At 39.4% G+C, this 17,205-nt stretch overlaps 1 protein-coding gene and 1 long non-coding RNA gene across 2 annotated transcripts in view; both read left to right on the forward strand.

Moving 5' to 3' along the window:
• LOC140229794 (limbic system-associated membrane protein-like) overlaps positions 1-813 on the forward strand; it is a 32,875-nt gene extending 32,062 nt beyond the window's left edge. Inside the window, exon 6 of the mRNA XM_072310029.1 lies at positions 749-813. Coding sequence (XP_072166130.1) covers positions 749-813 — 65 coding nt within the window. The remainder of the gene's footprint in view (positions 1-748) is intronic.
• A 4,069-nt stretch (positions 814-4,882) lies between these two features.
• On the forward strand, positions 4,883-16,847 carry LOC140229970 (uncharacterized). The gene is made up of 3 exons (XR_011901346.1): positions 4,883-4,925; positions 5,510-5,560; positions 16,792-16,847. It is a non-coding gene; the product is annotated as an uncharacterized lncRNA (long non-coding RNA).
• Positions 16,848-17,205: the final 358 nt, after the last annotated feature.

Consider the following 17,205-nt stretch of genomic DNA (forward strand, 5'->3'; position numbering starts at 1 on the left):
GAATATCGAACTTGGTATTTCTCTCCCAAATTTATAATTTTTGTATTGTTTTCAGTGCGTTTGTGCAGACTTGATATATTTAACGGCATCCATTAATCAGTCTCCAATATTAAAGGACAAGGAGTGAAATTCAAATTTGCATAGCTAATGAAGAGAATATGATAATTTCCTCAACATAGCCACCCCAGTAGGCCCTGCTTGATTGGATCGGAAAGCACAAGAAATTGGTGTGTGTCTAACAAAAGTTCCGATGATGAAAGAATCTTAAAGAGAGTGAGTGATAACCTATCAAAGATGACGAGTAGCCAATCCACTAGCCTTTTATCAAGGCCTTCTCGCTGTATATAATAGGGAGCTATAGATCTGCGATTGGGTTGGACGTTCTCCTTTCTCTCCCTGCGTCGTGCGGAAACGTAGCTTTAGATTACGTTGGTACGCAACGTATAAAATATTAAATGGCGCCGCCAGTCCTGGGTGCATGAAGTAGCTTTCTACGTCGTGAATTGAGCGGACGTAAAAATAGCACAGAACGCGCAGCGAAAACTCAGGCGCGCAAGCTATAAATAGATCGACTTTGATACGCGATTCTGCACATGCTCAAATTTTTTTTCCCCCTCTGAACGTCCCAGTCGCGAAAATCTAAAGCTATAATGGCTATTACGTGCGAGCAAAGCGAGCCCAGCCGAGCGCGACAGCGCAACTCGGCTGAGCTCACTTCATTCTCCCCCATTCACTCACCACCATACAGCGAGAAGGCCTTGGCAAAAGGCTACCCATCCACTAGCGTGCAGGCAATATAACTCCGATCCATGATACTTCTGCAGGAGCGGATCCAGGAATTCCGCAAAGAGGGGGCGCCTTTGCAAAATTAAAGTGGAACACACGCACCCCTTTCCTACTTTTTTCTTTTTATTTATTTTGTTTTAAGAAAAATAAAGGGGCCGCGCGCCCGGTGCGCTTCCCCTGGATCCGCCACTGCTTTTGCCACACTCGGGATATTATAACCCTATCAGGGACAACATGTCTTGCCACTGCGAGCCATCTACTCCTTGTATAAATAGATTACTTATGTGCAGTCATCTGAGATCATGTATAAGCAAAGGAGTCAACCTTTCGGTGATCTTTGCACTCTGAGACAGTAATGTTGCTTCCGGTACATGTCAAAGTTAGTCTCCACAAAGTTTAAAATTCAGACAGAGTTTAAACTACTATTTACCATTTGCAGATGGAAAAAAGAGAAGCTTAAATGTTTCAAAATAGTTCTAAATGTGACTTACGAATAGAAACAACCAAATTGAATGTAAAAATGTTAATTAGTATAATGAATGTTAAGTATTGTTAGATATACAAAATGTGAACAATAGTCTGTATTAAAATCGTTTCTAGAATAAATCGTCTCCAGCTATATATATATATATATGAATATATTTGTATGTGTGAGTCTTTCTTTCTCTTTGAGTCGTCATTAAATAATGATACGTTTCTATTAAACTGGCTCACCTCCCCCCCCCCCCCACACACACAAAATACAACATCAACAACGAACGAATAAAGGAAGGCCGCGACAACCGACGATAATGAATGAAGATTCGCAGGGCACTCGTCGGCACACCTTTCTGGTCAAGTGGTCTCCAGCTAGTCACCCCTACCCGATACCAGTCACCTACTACAACATCCAGCGACAGCGAATAGAAATTACAGAGGTAAACAAAAGAACCCTTTTTTGTTTATTTGTGTGTGTGAGGGTTTTGAATTGCAGTGTCCTCAGTTCATTTATCTTCATTTGTACATCATCAGATAACAATGCCTCTACTCTATAGACTTATCACCTTGTATTGTGCATGAGACAAATTACTAATATCAATAGATTCAATTCTGCTCAGAAAACGCACTTTTCACAGTACAGCCAAAAATGTGAAACTCAGTACCATTGTTATTGCATTTTTTTATTTTATTATTATGTTACTTTTCTTGAGCGCATATATAGGACATGTAGGAATATTATATGATATGTGATTAACGTCATTAATTATTACGTTTATTAAGTTTGTTCATGGCAGATTCGAGGAGAGGGGGGGGGGGTCAGGTTGGGGCCCAATTTCAACATTTTCATCTATACTTCTTGAAAGTGCATGGTCAGATTTTCACCAAACTCGGCAGATATTATCACTATTGTAGCAAATATATTTGTACAAATTGTAACAATTCCTAACTTGGAGCCCTCCAGGCCCTGGGCACAACGCCCCATGGGGGAGGGGAGACAAAGCTCCCTAGCTGAGGAATATTGTCAAATCTTCTGCTTTAGAACCATGAGTGATAAGCTAAGTTAGTCCTTCGAGTAAATAGATTGATGACTGCCGTTTTTAAGTCTATCTATGGAAATTCCGAGGTTAGGCTCTGCGTGTGTGTGTGTGTGTGCATGTGTTTCCGGTGGTGTAACCAAATTGGGGCCTAATGTTCCTCTTCTTCCTGACAATTAACACATGTCAAGTTTGTCACCAAACATGGCAGGCATTGTGACGAAGGGTAAGAATGTAGGTACATTAAAATTAATACAAGGACCCAAGAACCCTTGAATTGTGCAGTAGCATTACGACACTACAATCTGCTATGCTATTCTCAACTGTACAATTGAAGAATTTTATTGCAAAACGAGCTAACTCCGTTCTTGTTAATTTGAGATATTTGTGATTGAAGCTGCAAAAAACAAAGAAAATAATATGAACATTTTAAATCATAACTTCTTGAGTATTGTTATGTCACAAGTGAGGTATTTTGGAAAGATTTTATTTTGCTCTATCTGATGATGGACGTACTTTAAAATGTTTGAAAATGGCGTTTAACCCATTTTGCAATAAAACTCTTCAATTGTAGATTGTTACCATACTTTTCTATGCCATGTTCATTTGTACCGTGGTTGAGAGTGGGGAGGTACTACTTCTCCCTTCGCCTCCACTGACCAAAACGGCCCCTGGCGCTACAACGTGTTATAGGATGACAGACTTACAGCCCGACAGCCAGTACAGAGTTAGAGTTTGTCCTGTCAACGACTACGGAATTGGAGATTGTACCCCCTTCTTCCGATTTAATACTTCAGAATGTGAGTTCAACAACAGTTTGTTCGATTTTTTTTTAATACAATGTGTGTTGAAAATGTAGTTTTTTTTTACTTGGCATGTACCCGGGATCAGTTGTTTTATTGAATGTCAACGATCTACGACTTTCAACCAACCAATACTAGCACTGAATGGCATTAGCTGTCTTCATGTCGTATTGTGTCTTGTGAATGCCAGAGTATATCGTAAGTATTGATGTTGCCATTGTTCCTTTTCTTATTCTGTCAGAATGAAGTTGAAAAGAAATGAATATGATTCTATTGATCAGTACATCGAATGATAGATTTATTCATGAATTGTGACCGTGCATCATGCACAAAAGCAACAAAAAGTCGCACGCACCGGTTTTGTGCGAGCACTCAAAACAGGTGTAATGGGTAATCCTAAATCAATCTTCAGCTTTTTTTTTTTTTTATTTGCTGAAAGAGCAGTTATTCTTCTGCATTCATACACTCTAAAATTTGGGATCATAAAATGAACAGAAAATTGTTTTTTATTGCTGTTTTTTAGAACACTTTTTGTAGAATACATTGTAATGTGATTAGTTGTGTTTTAGAGGACCCATTTCATTTTTTAAAAACGCTGTACACACGTGACTCCCCACTTTCAACTCTAAAACTTTCAAAAAGATGATGGTACTGCTTTCAAGTTGGTAAGTCACGGACAGAATTGGACCATGATCAATTTCAATTTACTTTGATAATCCCTTTATTGTTATTGCTGTGAAGTTGTACATTCTGTTTTTGTTTTTGTTGTTTTGTTTTTGTTCTTTGGTGCCATTCATCCCACAGAGCTCGGCTTGGTAAGATTAAGCGCTTGAATAGACTTTTTACTTCAGAATCTCTTTTCAAGCACACACTTTCCAGAGTGTTTGCTTTCTTTCCAATATTTAGATAGGTTTGGAGAGTTCATTTGAATTGAGTTATGCGTCATTTTAAAGCTTAGAGTCTCCTTCTGTTTTTTTTCAGAATTTGCCCTTAACTAAAAATCAATATTTGGCGACTTTTTGTTGGTTTTGTGATGCAGGGTCACAATGAATAATGATCGACCAACGGATCGAAAAGTCCCTGATTATTAATGAGAAGTGTATATGCGTTAACACATTTGTAGCAAGCAATATAGGCCTACATGTTTTCTTTTATAACAATCGTCATTCTTCCATTTATCTAATGGTATGTTAACTGATTTATTAATCTATTTTGATGATCGTTAAGGAAAATCAAAGTTTTCTCTATTCCAAACGAGATCCAGTTATTAATTTTGTGTTCATTTGCTATTGGCGAATTAGGCAGACAATTGCTATTTTCTTTTTGCTGTTGTTCCATATTAAGTGCCTATTTTATTGATTAGTCACCTTGAACTCAATCAGAATTATATAGGCTTAAAACTGGACTGTTGAAAGTTGAGATATCCGAAAGGATTAGTTATTCTTTCCACGATAGGAAGTGTAATTTGTGTGATTGTGTAATGTCATTTCACACACGTTCCTGCAAGATAAACTATTTCTCTGTAATCATAAAGAAGACCTATAATCATGATTTTAAAATTACATGCCTTAGCAATTATTTAGAATATAATATCTTAACAGTTTTGGTTAATTACAAACACAACGCATATCCAATAATATTACGTTGACGCAAATATATGTAGTGTATATTATGTGTTTTTCTTGTGTTAGTGTCGAAGGACGTATCGTATACAAAACAAAATGTAAATAAGAATTGATCAAATTTCCATGGATTTTTCTATACCGTTCAGATGACGATCAACAGGAACCACTGCAACAGTTGTTTGATGGCCAGTGCATTGGTGGGTTATTTACTTTTATACATTTTATAATTACATTCATATAGAAGGGCGGTAGTGTCCCTCAGTCGCTAGCGCGTCTATCGAAAAATTAAAAGGACTCGCGTTTGATTCCATTGAGTCTATAGTTAAGCAATGTCTGAATGTTGTGTGTATACTTATACCGTCCCCTTTAAGAGCCATAACACTCTGTCCGTCGTATAGGACATTGCATGGAGGTCCCGTGTGTGAGAGAGTCACAACTTTTAACAACAAGTAGTAGAAGGTCTTAAATTAATTTTTTTTCTTTACTCTATGAATTATGGAAAGTACTAAAAATAAACAGACAAATATGATAACTGTAAACTTCACTTTACCAAATGACATGTGGTTTCAAGATTTTGATTGGTTATCACTTTCTATAACTTTTCTTTCACGCATATATGCGGACTCTAGAAGTCTCAATAGAAAGGGTAAATTGTAAAAGCTCCTAAGTAAATTAAAAGCTGACCCTAAAAGGGTTGAGAAGAAGTAATTATCTTCTTTTCATCTGTACTATTCTGCATACTGAATGCTTGGCACGCTTCGTCTCGTTTTAATCGGTACAGATGGTACTACGTCCACACTCATTCCTACATCGCGTGATCCAAAATGTCCACGTAAGTATTGTATCAACGAAGATCTCATGTACCAGGTATGTAAGTAAAGAATGATCAAACAACCAAATGAACCTATAATAATAGATTTTAGAGTCATAAATATTATCATTGATAATGTATGTTGCTTAAGTGAATACCACGTACTGCATGTAAAGGTAATGTTGATGATTAAGTAAAGATCATATTTATGAATAAACCCAAAATGTATCTGTTGTTGTGTACGCGTAAATATAAATGGCTATTTATGTCAGATCAGATTTGGATAATGTCATCTCTCTCTCTTTCAAATAGAATCATGTCTTACAATTGATATATGTGTATAAAGTGAGTGAATTGCAGAGATAGGGCTAAGTAGAGTATGTTTCCAGTGAGCTATTGCGATCATTCATCGTCCGGCGTCCGTCGTGCGTAAACCCAGTTTCGTGAACTTGATGATGTGCAATACTTATCCGTTTGTGACAGTTTCAAGTTTTAAGTGAAGTGCCCCCCCCCCCCCCCACCCGCAGGAGGGCGGGCCATAGGGTCAATTGAAGTTGGGCCAATTTCCACATTATTATTTTCTTCTATAATGCGCATGGTCAAATTATCGCTAGTTTATTCAAGTACATACCTTTTACAAATGGACACTGTGTCGTACTTGTTGGCACCGAGGGGTCCAGAACATTTAATTCACAAATGCTTTCAACACATACAATGACTTTCAAGCTTGTTTGTGGCAGATTTTTGAGACTTTCGGGCAGCTACCAATTGGGGCCAATTTTCACATTTTTGTCGTATTCTTTGAAAACGCATTGCCAAATTTTCTACAGTCTTGGCAGGTATAATTGCCATTGTGACTGACTCTACTAAAGCCCACCGCACACTACACGTAACTATCCGTGCCAGTTTCCAGTCGTGCGAATGGGTCTTATTGCCAGTCTTTAAAGCCCCGTCTTAACAGGCCACAAAATGCAGGGTAGCCTCGAGGTAGCCTCCAGCGAAGATTGTGTCTGTTAAGACGCAATGCAGTGGACAGCCTCGGGGTAGCCTCCGGCGAAATCTTATCCTCCGATCGACCAGTAGACGCGGAGTAGCCTCCGACGAACCGCCGGAGGCTACCCCGCGAAGGTGTCTGTTAAGACGCTCCCGGGGTGAATCTTCCCCGGAGGCGTCATGTGACCAGTGCTACAGTCAAGTGATCAGCAATGCCTGTTAAAACGGGGCACTCGGCGTTCAACTCGTGTTTTATGGATTCTGTGGAATGTAAACACGGGCGAATCTTCGCCGGCGAACACCCGGGCGCGCCCGGGGAAGGTCTGAGCCAATCTTTGAGCCAAGCATTATTATACATTTTGTGTGGATCGTCATAAGCTATAAAAAGCTTGACTGGGACGTCCAGTATGGATAACGTACACATATTATGTACATAAACATCATACAAAAAAAAAGTATTATGCGCGTTCAATTTGTTCATAGATATTGAAATGAGAGAAGGAGAGAGGAAGAAAGAAAACTAGAAATGTCGCTAAGGCAACTGGTATGCCTCCGCCATAATGCATGATTCTCCTAATAGGTCTATAGTACATGTGGACAATGTGTGATTACATTTTCACAACATTGGCAAAATATTAAAATGACAAGTTTGTCACAAATTGTTCACCTTCCTTGACCTAGGTCTAATTGGATGAATAAGAGAGCATGTATTTGGGGATTTAAGGACTTTAACCATTTAACTTTGACCTATTCATAAGTTTATGCATTGAGTAATTTTCAAGGTATGGAGAAAAAGTGCAATTTTTGTATTGAAAAGTACATTGTTACCATTTTCATCTGGCCTTTGATCCTGAAATCCATAGGATAATCACTGCTATGCATAAATATGTAGTAAGTTTCAAGATAACTTGAGCCACTTCCGAGATATGGAGGAAAAAATTAGTTCAGCACTTTCCCTTGATCTTTGACCTTTTGACCTTTGAGGAAAAACAAAAATAGAAAAAAAAAGAGAAAGTTTCCAGAGAATCTCTATTAGGTTATACATGCATACACCAAGTGTAAAAAAAAAATAATAATGATAATCCTGCTGGAATTGCATAAATATGAGGGAAATAGTAAAATTTTGAAGTGTTGCCCTTGACCTTTGACCCCATGAACCGTAAATTCTCTAGATAATCACTGCCAGTCAGTACATGTATTTATACTATGTTCCATGAAGATACCTTGAACAATTTCCAAGGTACGGAGAAAAAAGTGAAGTTTTAATATTTTTACTTGACCTTCTGACCTTTGATCTTTGACCTCATGACCCCAAACTTTTACCAGAGAATTCTAATTGGGTAATACATGTATACACTAAGCTTCAAGAAAATATCTTCAGGCATTGCATAGATATGGTGGAAATAGTGACATTTTACGTATTTGACCTTGACCTTTTGACCTTTGACCTTGAGCATGTGCACCTAAAAGTTGATAGGCCCAACTTCACCCCCTAATACACATACATGCCAAGTTTCATTAGGATACCTCAAAAGGTTTTTTAGTTACGCTGTCCACAAAATTCATTACGGACGGACGGACGGACGGACAACTCGAAAACATAATGCCTCCGGCACCACTTCGTGGCGGAGGCATAAAAAAAGAGAGAGGAAGAAATAAGGAGAAGGATACTCTACATATGGTGGTTAAAGTTATACAAGATTGACAATTCTGGTAACAACTAACATAGAAAGACTCGCTACTATTATGTACGTGATGTACGTATAACGAAATAAACCTGTGAACCTGGGGCGGTAGAGCAGGCAAGAACCATGCAAATGGTATTGCTTAAACATATTTGCAAAGAAGGGTATTCTTCACTAGTCTTCTAAAAGTATGCTTTGATTGGCACCGTCGTACTTCATGAGAAAGAGAATTCCAGATGGGACCGGCATGTCGTATGGATCGATGGGCAAGGGCAGTTTTGGATTTTCTAGGTGTACGTTTGTCGAGGTTCTGGTTGAATTACTATGAATAGCCGAATTAAAACGAAACATGTTTAACAGGTTGGTGGTGAGTACTTGGGAGTGGAATCTATACATAAAGACAGCACTTCGGAGGTAATAAATGTCGTAAATGGAGAGTGTACGCAATTGAAAAAACAATGGGTTTGCATGAGACCTGTAATCTGAGTTCGTGCAAATACGAGCAGCTTTTTTCTGAGGGAGAAGCAGTGAGTTTAGTTTAGTCTTCTGACAAGCCCAAACGATATTGCAGTAAGAAATATAAGGCAGGAGAAGGGAATTATAAATGGTGAACAACGTAGAGCTTGATATGTATGGTATGAGTTTGTACAATATTCCAACTCCGCGTGCTAAAGAAGTCACAACATTGGCAATATGCAGATTCCAGTTCAACTTGTCATCTATAGTAACGCCTAAAAACTTCGTACGTTCTTTCCGTTCAATTTTCATGTCATCTATAATAATATCAAAATGAATGCCACTGTTTATTGATCGTTGACTTTTGAACTGTATAAAATTTGTCTTTTCTACATTTAATGATAACTTATTGTTTCTGAACCATTCGGAGACTTTGGGTAATTCTGTATTCATAGTGTCAATGAGACGCTCAAGATTATGATCAGAAAGAAATACATTGGTATCGTCTACAAATAAAATGAAATGAAGTAAAGAGGATGAATTACAGATATCATTGATGTATATATTTGTAAGAAATAACAAAGGCCCCAAGATTGAACTTTGGGGAACCCCACATTTGATTGGTAATACATCAGAGTGAAGGTTATTATAGATAGTATATTGTTATCAGTCACAATAATGCAAAGAGTAAAGAAGCACACGCAGTACGCACTGCGTGCACTTGTAAAGGCCCTGTCTCACCTTTCCGGGCAAGCCTTGCAATTTTTGCTACCCGGAGATCCCCGCAGATGGCCCGCACATGACAGTACCTAGAACATGATTATCTCGCCCGTATTTACCCGGAGGTGCTCACGCAAATCCTATTTACCCGCAGTCATGTTTAGGCCCTGTCACACCTTTTCGGTCAAGCTACGCGGGCTTGTTGCGCTGGAGATTTTCCAGCATACAGGACAACTTCTGAGGGTGCACAAGGATTTGGGCGGGTTTTGCATGCGTCTTACCTGCTGGACGCGTGCTACTTAAGTTCTTCTTGCGGGTGTTCTGTGTGACCTGCGTGTCAGGCGCGTGGGGGCTCACAATCAGTGAAGGAATTCCTCTGAAGGACTATTTATTTGGCAGAGACCCCATAGAATGCCATTATCCTTGCCGCAGCCGACTCTCAACAGAGAGAGCAGAAAGGCAGTAATTGACCCTCAGCATGCACGCAATTTTGCTCGTATATCTCGCTCCATGCCAGCAAAACTGACCAGGTACACGGATGTTGGCAGTATCGACACCGTTCTTGCCAGGAAAATACCTTTAAGCATGCACGCAATTTGCTCGTATATTTCGCTCTATGCCAGCAAAACTAACCAGGTGCACGGATGTTGGCAGTATCGACACCATTCCTTGCCAGTAAAACACTCGTGTCATGCTCGTAGAATACCCGCAGATTAGACGCGTGTCCGGTTCATAGGCACAGATCCTTGGACAACCTGTGACCTGCGGCAGCTACGTGCCTCCTACATGTACTAGTGTTTTGCGTGGACCTCTGCTGGCAAACTCCGCGACTCACCCGGAACAGGTGCTTATCATGCTCAAAACTTGGCTGCGGGTAAATCGGACTTGCGTGCGCAACTACGGGCGACTACGTGCTAGGTACTGTCACTGTGCAGGCCATCTGCGGGGACCTGCGAGAAGCAAAAATTTTTCCTCGCACGTCACAAGCAAGGATTGCCCGGAAAGGTGTGGCGGTCCCTCGAGCATGCTCAAACTCGTTCCGGGTGAGTCGCGGGGATTGCCCGCAGAGGTCTACGCAGAACACCAGTAGAAGAGATGTAGCGGTAGCACCTCGCAGGCAACTCCCACAGAACTTGCCCGTAACTAGAGCGTGCGTAGAACGTACTAGTAAGTAGCACACGTCCAGCAGGTAAGACGCACACAAAACTCGCCCAAATCTTTGTCCGCCTGCAGAAAACTATCCTTCGTGCTGAAAAATCCATACACGCAACAAACCCGCGTAACTTGCCCGGAAAGGACCTTGTGACAGGGCCTTTATTGTTCAAAGCCTGAACGGTCGGAAGTCTAGATGGTATAGTGTGCGGTGTCGAGTCGTGCGACTGGTAGTATGCCTCTTTACACCAGTCAGTCGTATAAAGTGTGCGGCGGGCTTAATGAACACTAATCCCCCCCCCCCCCCCCTTCCAGCCACACAAGTTCGCCAAGCTTGTTATCTTCTTCGCTGTAGGTAATATTCTGCAAGAAGATGTGAAAAGTGAAAATTGTGACCGTTAGACCCGCCGAGTCCTTATTATTTTATCTATAAATTCTGCATACAAATTTGTGATATGTTATAACTTCTGAAGCCCACCGCACACTACACGATCAGTCCGGTCGCACGACTAGAGAGGAGAGCCGACCAATCATCGCACGACTCGACACCGCACACTCTGCGATCAGACTATCATTGTACAAAGCTAGGCTTACGACCGTTCTGGTTCAGTTCATAACTCTGTGACATGCCAAATTTCTACGACTGGCATTAGAAACCAAGTCGAACGACTGGAAACTGGCAAGACTGGTGACGTCACACTTCCGGTCCTAAGGTCGTAAATCGTGGCAAAGTCGTGTACTGTGCGGTAGGCTTAAGGCCAACACGTGGGATTGAAATGTGTGGTTAGCAGCTCAATCAACTTGTCTTCGAAGTTTTATGCACAAATAGTATACACTTTCTTCATTTAATAGTGAATCTTTATCTTTGCATTGCATGCCTTTTGTTTCTTTAGTCTGTTTTGTTTGTCCTTTGTTTCCTCTACCTGGTCAATTGCTCTTGATACTTCACAGCGGAGGGACCGTGTGTTTGGCCTGTATATGGAGGGGAATCATCTCTCTTGGTTTCCATAGTAACGCTTCTGATGAGCGTCATCTTGTCATCAATGATATCGTGATCATCTTTCGTCGTTTATTTCCAGTCGATGCCAGATTATGAAAGCAATATGGACGCAATTGTCAACACGTCGTGTCGCAACTGTAGTTCGGGAGACACACCCTCCAACACGGTGTGGATAAAATATGTCGCCTGCATAATTTATCCACGCCACGTGCTAGATACTGTTACTGTACAGACATGGCACATTTTTGACTTGTCTAGTAGGTACATGATGGGACACCAGCTCACAGATTTCTCGCTGCCAGAAATGGGTTGACTGAATTGTTTGGAGACAGAGTTACCGCCGTAAATGCAGCAGTGGAGTGCATGGTCTCCCATGTCTCCAGACCTCACCACTAGCGATTATTTTTGTCGTGGTGCCATATGAGAAACAAAGTGTTCGCGAGCTCTCCAGGAGATCTGCAGGACTTTAGACAGCGCATTCAACATAAAGTAAACAGTTTGCGTAATAACCCTGTCATGGTGGGGCGTGTTGTCCCGGCCACATCAAGCAGAGGTGATTTGGACTGTGCAATGGCAGCTGGGGCAGGTGGTTATGTTGAAGGTGAAACTCACGCATTATGTAACAGGTCTTTTTTTTTTCTTCAAAATGCTTTGAATAATAGATCAGACATAAATGTCTATCTGTTTTCTTTTCTGATGTGCTCAGAGTCTAATCCAAAAGCCAAAAAGCCCCCTTTCAGGCATATGTTGTTGTTGTTGTTGTTGTTATTTATTTATGGGACTAAGAAGTGCCCATCTCTTAATTTTCCTGGTGTGCGGACTGTCTAAGCCTGAAGATGTATAGTAGGTACCTCCATGGTCTACGGCAAAAGATGTACGAAATAGTTTTTGACATTAACTTTTCAAAGTCGTGGTACACAGAGGTGAATGAAAAGATAAGTTGATTAATGCATTATTTCAAAGAACATGATAAGTGAAAGTGTATTTTGAACATGTGTTTTCACTCATGCTCCAAAAAGCCAAAAAGTGTATCAGTTTTTCTTTTATATCGGTATTATCTTTTCAAAGACATGGTACTCAGTCATGTATTGATGAATATGTTTGCTTCATGTATTATTTGAACAAAGAAAACTAAAAGTGTATTTTGAACATGTGTTTTCCAATTATACGCTCCATCGCTTCCTTCCATTAAGCCTTGCTTTTGTAGTTTTGTTCTTTTTTTTTGGGGGGGGGACATAGAGGTGTCGCTCTCTTTGTTTTGCTGGTGTGCTAAGGGTCTAAGCCAAAAAGTGTAGCAATTATTTTCTTTTTTTTCAAATTCGACTTCAAAGTTATAGTACTCAGAGATACATGAATAAATATGGAGGGCGGAATCTTTTCTCAATTTGGGCAGATGTATTCATAGATTCTGTAGCATGACATAGAACACTGTGAAACATGGACATTGTACTTGAATGAAATGAAAAGGCTTGCTGCATTCGAGATGTGGATATTCAGATGGCTGGGCCGCATATCATGGTCAGACAGGAAAACAAATCAGTATGTTCTAGATCATCCAAATGTCACAAAAACCTTGATGAAAGACATTAAAGGGTGTGTACAGTTCTGGTTGAGGTGAAGATTTAGCTTTTAATGTTTTGCGAGATATTCAGAAACCACTCTATGAGATGTCAAAGAGCATGCAGTTCTAAGGGGTATCAAAAGTTTATTCGATGAAAATCGGTTTTGAAATGGCCGAGATATCCGAAAACAAGGTGAAACAAAGAGATCCTAATAAAGTTGTGGCATGTCGCCTTTTATTATTAGCACTTCTTTGGATATCTCAGCCATTTGAAAACCAATTTTCATCAAATAAACGTTGAATCCTTCTTAAAATTACATGCTCTATCATATTTCATGAGAGGCTTTTCATTATCTCACTTACGAATGTTCAAAATATGAATCCCCACCTCAACCAGTACTGTACAGTCCCTTTAAATCAAGAAAACTCAAATATTTTGGCCATGTCAAAAGACATCAGAACATCCAAAAAAGTGTACTGGAAGGGATCATAGAAGGCAGGAGATGAGAGGACGCCAGCGCAGTGTGTTGTGTGACAACATAAAGGAGTGGACAGGAAAGAGTGTGACCGCATGTAGTAAGGCGGCCATGAGCAGAGCGGAATGGAGGTCCATAGTCGCCAACCTTCACGCTGAAGACGGCACTTAAGAAGAAGATTGCATGACAACTGAATGCTTATTATCTCACTGGACTCTATGCTCCAAGCCACTCTTTGATATGGAGACCAAATAAGATAAATCTTGATTTTAGGAATTTCAAGCTGTATTTCAGAGGAAATGTTGATATTGTGGATAAAATTATATTTTGTATTTATGTTACGGAACATATCCTTCATTTTCTTCAAATTTTCTTGTTATCGATATACCAGGATTGAATTGTCTTACGCACATTTGTAAATAATTCTATTCGCCACGTTTAGTACCCTAGTGTGAAATCTTTCGAATTAAGTAATTGACCAATGCGTGTTTCTGCATATTTAATAGCATTTTATACTTGAAGAAGTACATTTTTTACTGAATTTTGTTCTCGTATCCTGTTCTCTACACACTTAGTACTTGGTGTCGAAAGCACTGAAAGGGACATCGAACTGCTACTCGCTCGGTTGTTAAGATTGAGGAATGATGCGTACTAAAAGGGAAACGCTGTCTTTTGTTAAAGCAATTGAATAGCACTACGCAGCGGGGAACATTGGTACATGCTCATATGTATCACATGGTCATATATTACTGACAAGCGAACACATATGGAAACAGTAACTGACGTTATAATAATCGGGAGTCTTTGACGTCTTTAATGTGTCAGGGTTGCAGAAACGCATAACTTACAACATACGATATAGCAGGAAGTTTATCGGGCGCATAGATAATGAGAAGCAAGAAAGATACAGGGTATAGGCTATAATCCACTTATTTCAGTGGTTGAAGAACATCCAGTTTTTAAAAGGTGTATGCAAAATAATCTCCCTTTTTTGGCATCGGATCTTGTAAAGAAACTACTTCAATTTTGAAATTACTTTACGGGAGAATGACATCCCAAAGTCCTCGTGTTGGCATTGTCTGGACAATGGTTTACATACATGTTTTATCAAAATGCCCAAACTGATCTTTTTTCTTTTTTTTTTTTTTTGGGGGGGGGTTGTTTTTTTTATGCAGGAGTTTGATTCAATTCAATTTAGATTTCATTAAAATTATGTCTTGCAGCTAAAGGCTAAATTGCATTTGTTTACAAAAATACATTATCATTTATAAAATTACATATTTCATTAGTCTTATATAATACTAATTTCCATCTGTGCCAAAAAAAATCTAACCTTCGTGAAGATAGAATGATAACAAGCAGTAGCTAGAGTATTAATGTAAGAATATGATAATGATCTAAAATTCAAGGAGCAACATGAATGTAATTGAGTTTTTGTTAATTTTCCAAGTAAGTAGAGATGAAAAAAAATGGATGCAAAATTATCACAAAAAAATTAATTTTTACCATTCAAACTTAATTTCGCCATGTGATGAAAATGCTGAATAAATGCGTTGGCATAGAAGAAAATGACAGAGTATCTTAGAATATGCGTATCATTTATTCATAAAGTTTGTAACCGAAACCTCATTTTCATGTGTAAACATTTTAAGTATGATATAACCCATATGATAGTTCCATTATAAAACTAGAAAGGCACTCGGAGAGCCCTGACCTCCGCCAAGCAGCTCATTTCCACCCATACACGCGTGCTGAAAATCGCCCAATTTCCCTATAGCCGCATTCCCACATACAGAGCGGTGAGATAACGATATAATCCAAATCTTGAGGTTTGTATAGGACGTGAATCCCACTATTAAATAAATAAAGAAGCCTAGTGTTTACGTCATCAGCTTCCTGCATGCTGCTTAGCGCCTCGAGGAGAGCACGCGCTTTATTGCGCGTATGAAAACTTCAAATACGAGCAGATTGAAGTCCCCAGTTCATTGGCCCTATTTTGTCAAATGATAAAAATACTTCAAAAATTCTTAGGAATTCCCAGATCATAACCAAAGTTAAGTCATCTGTTCCTTGTGTCATAATCAATTTTTTCTGCAAGGTTCATCCAAATCTGTTTCCAACTTTCTGGGTTATTTTGCAAACAGACATACAAACCAACCAACCCAACCCCAACAACAACACAACCTCCTTGGCCGAGGTAATAAATGCGAGAAAAGAATGGCTGGGTTGGAATGATTGGAATTACGTCAGTGTAAAATATCATGGATACATATTTATCTGTAAGGGCATTCACGAACGGAATATGGAATAATTCTAATCCTTACTGTTTGTTGAATTGAGAACGATTCTAAAAAATAGCAGTCACATAATGAATTTTAAATATCTCTAGTCTTTAATATTTAATAGGTGAATGAAATACGGTATTTCACTGCTCTTAAATATTTTTTGGTGTACATTTAAATTGCTGTTACCTTGCGTTTGAGCGCAATATGTATTGATGCCCTTGATGTTTAAGAGGGAAACAGTCAGATAGAAGTGGATATTAAACCGTAAGAGTAAATTGTAGACTCATTTTTTTTCCAAATGTCTGCTAATGTGCGTAAATTGCAACTTCAACAGTTCAGAAACGAAACATTGCAGACAATAAAGTAAAAACCTTGGTCAAATTTCAATATTACCTGTAGACATGCTTCAGAAATGCAAATACATTTCTAAATTTATTTTCCAATTTCCTTGTGGCGGATTCTAGGATGATGCGGGCCCCTACCAATTTGGAATAGTTTTCAAAATGTTCTACTTTTTGGGGGAAACGCATGGCAAAATATTGTGATACCATCTACAAATGGACACCTATCCTTTTAAAGGCTCCCCCATGTTCCCCAAGTTTTGCTATCTTCGTTGTACGCAAGAATCTATGTGTGAACGCGTGGAAGTTGAGCTTGCGATAATCAGGTGCATGAACACTAGACCAACTGGGTCTTTTCGTTCAGATTTTAAATCTTTCAAATCAATCCATAGTAAATTACAAATTCTAAGACTTTTCAGTCCGACCCGGGATTGAAATGTGCGGTTAGCCTCAGGTAATTGTCTTCAAAGTTTGCTATGGTATATAAGTATCTTGCGCTCCTTTAATGAGTGAATCTTTATCTTAGCAAGCCTTAGTTGTTATAACTATCTGTACCCGGTAAATTCCTCTTGACACTTTACAGTGTATGGAATCTGCACGTGGACCGCGGCAAAGTCAGTATCTGGAGGGATATTGTCTCAGGTGGTTTCCATGGTAACGCTTCTCCTGGGCATCATCCTGTCATCAGTGGTATCGTGATCGTCCTTCGTCGTTTGCGTCCAGTCGACGCAAGATTATGAAAGCAATATGGACGCAATTCCAAACATGTCGCGTCGCCACCTATCGTTCAGGGACGGAGAACCTTTAGGCTCAGTGAAAGGGTCCAGTGAAAATTGTCGTTATTAATGAGAATCTTAAAGCATTTTGAAATGCACGTCATATACACATAGAAGTGAAGTAAAAACGTAATAAATCTGTGTCTTTCTGTCTCTCCATCCAAATGTCAGTTTTATATGATTAGGTTTGAATACATTTAAAAGGGATAGACAACATGTTT

The sequence above is a fragment of the Diadema setosum genome, chromosome 6 (assembly GCF_964275005.1).
Source record: "Diadema setosum chromosome 6, eeDiaSeto1, whole genome shotgun sequence".
NCBI lineage: Eukaryota > Metazoa > Echinodermata > Echinoidea > Diadematoida > Diadematidae > Diadema > Diadema setosum.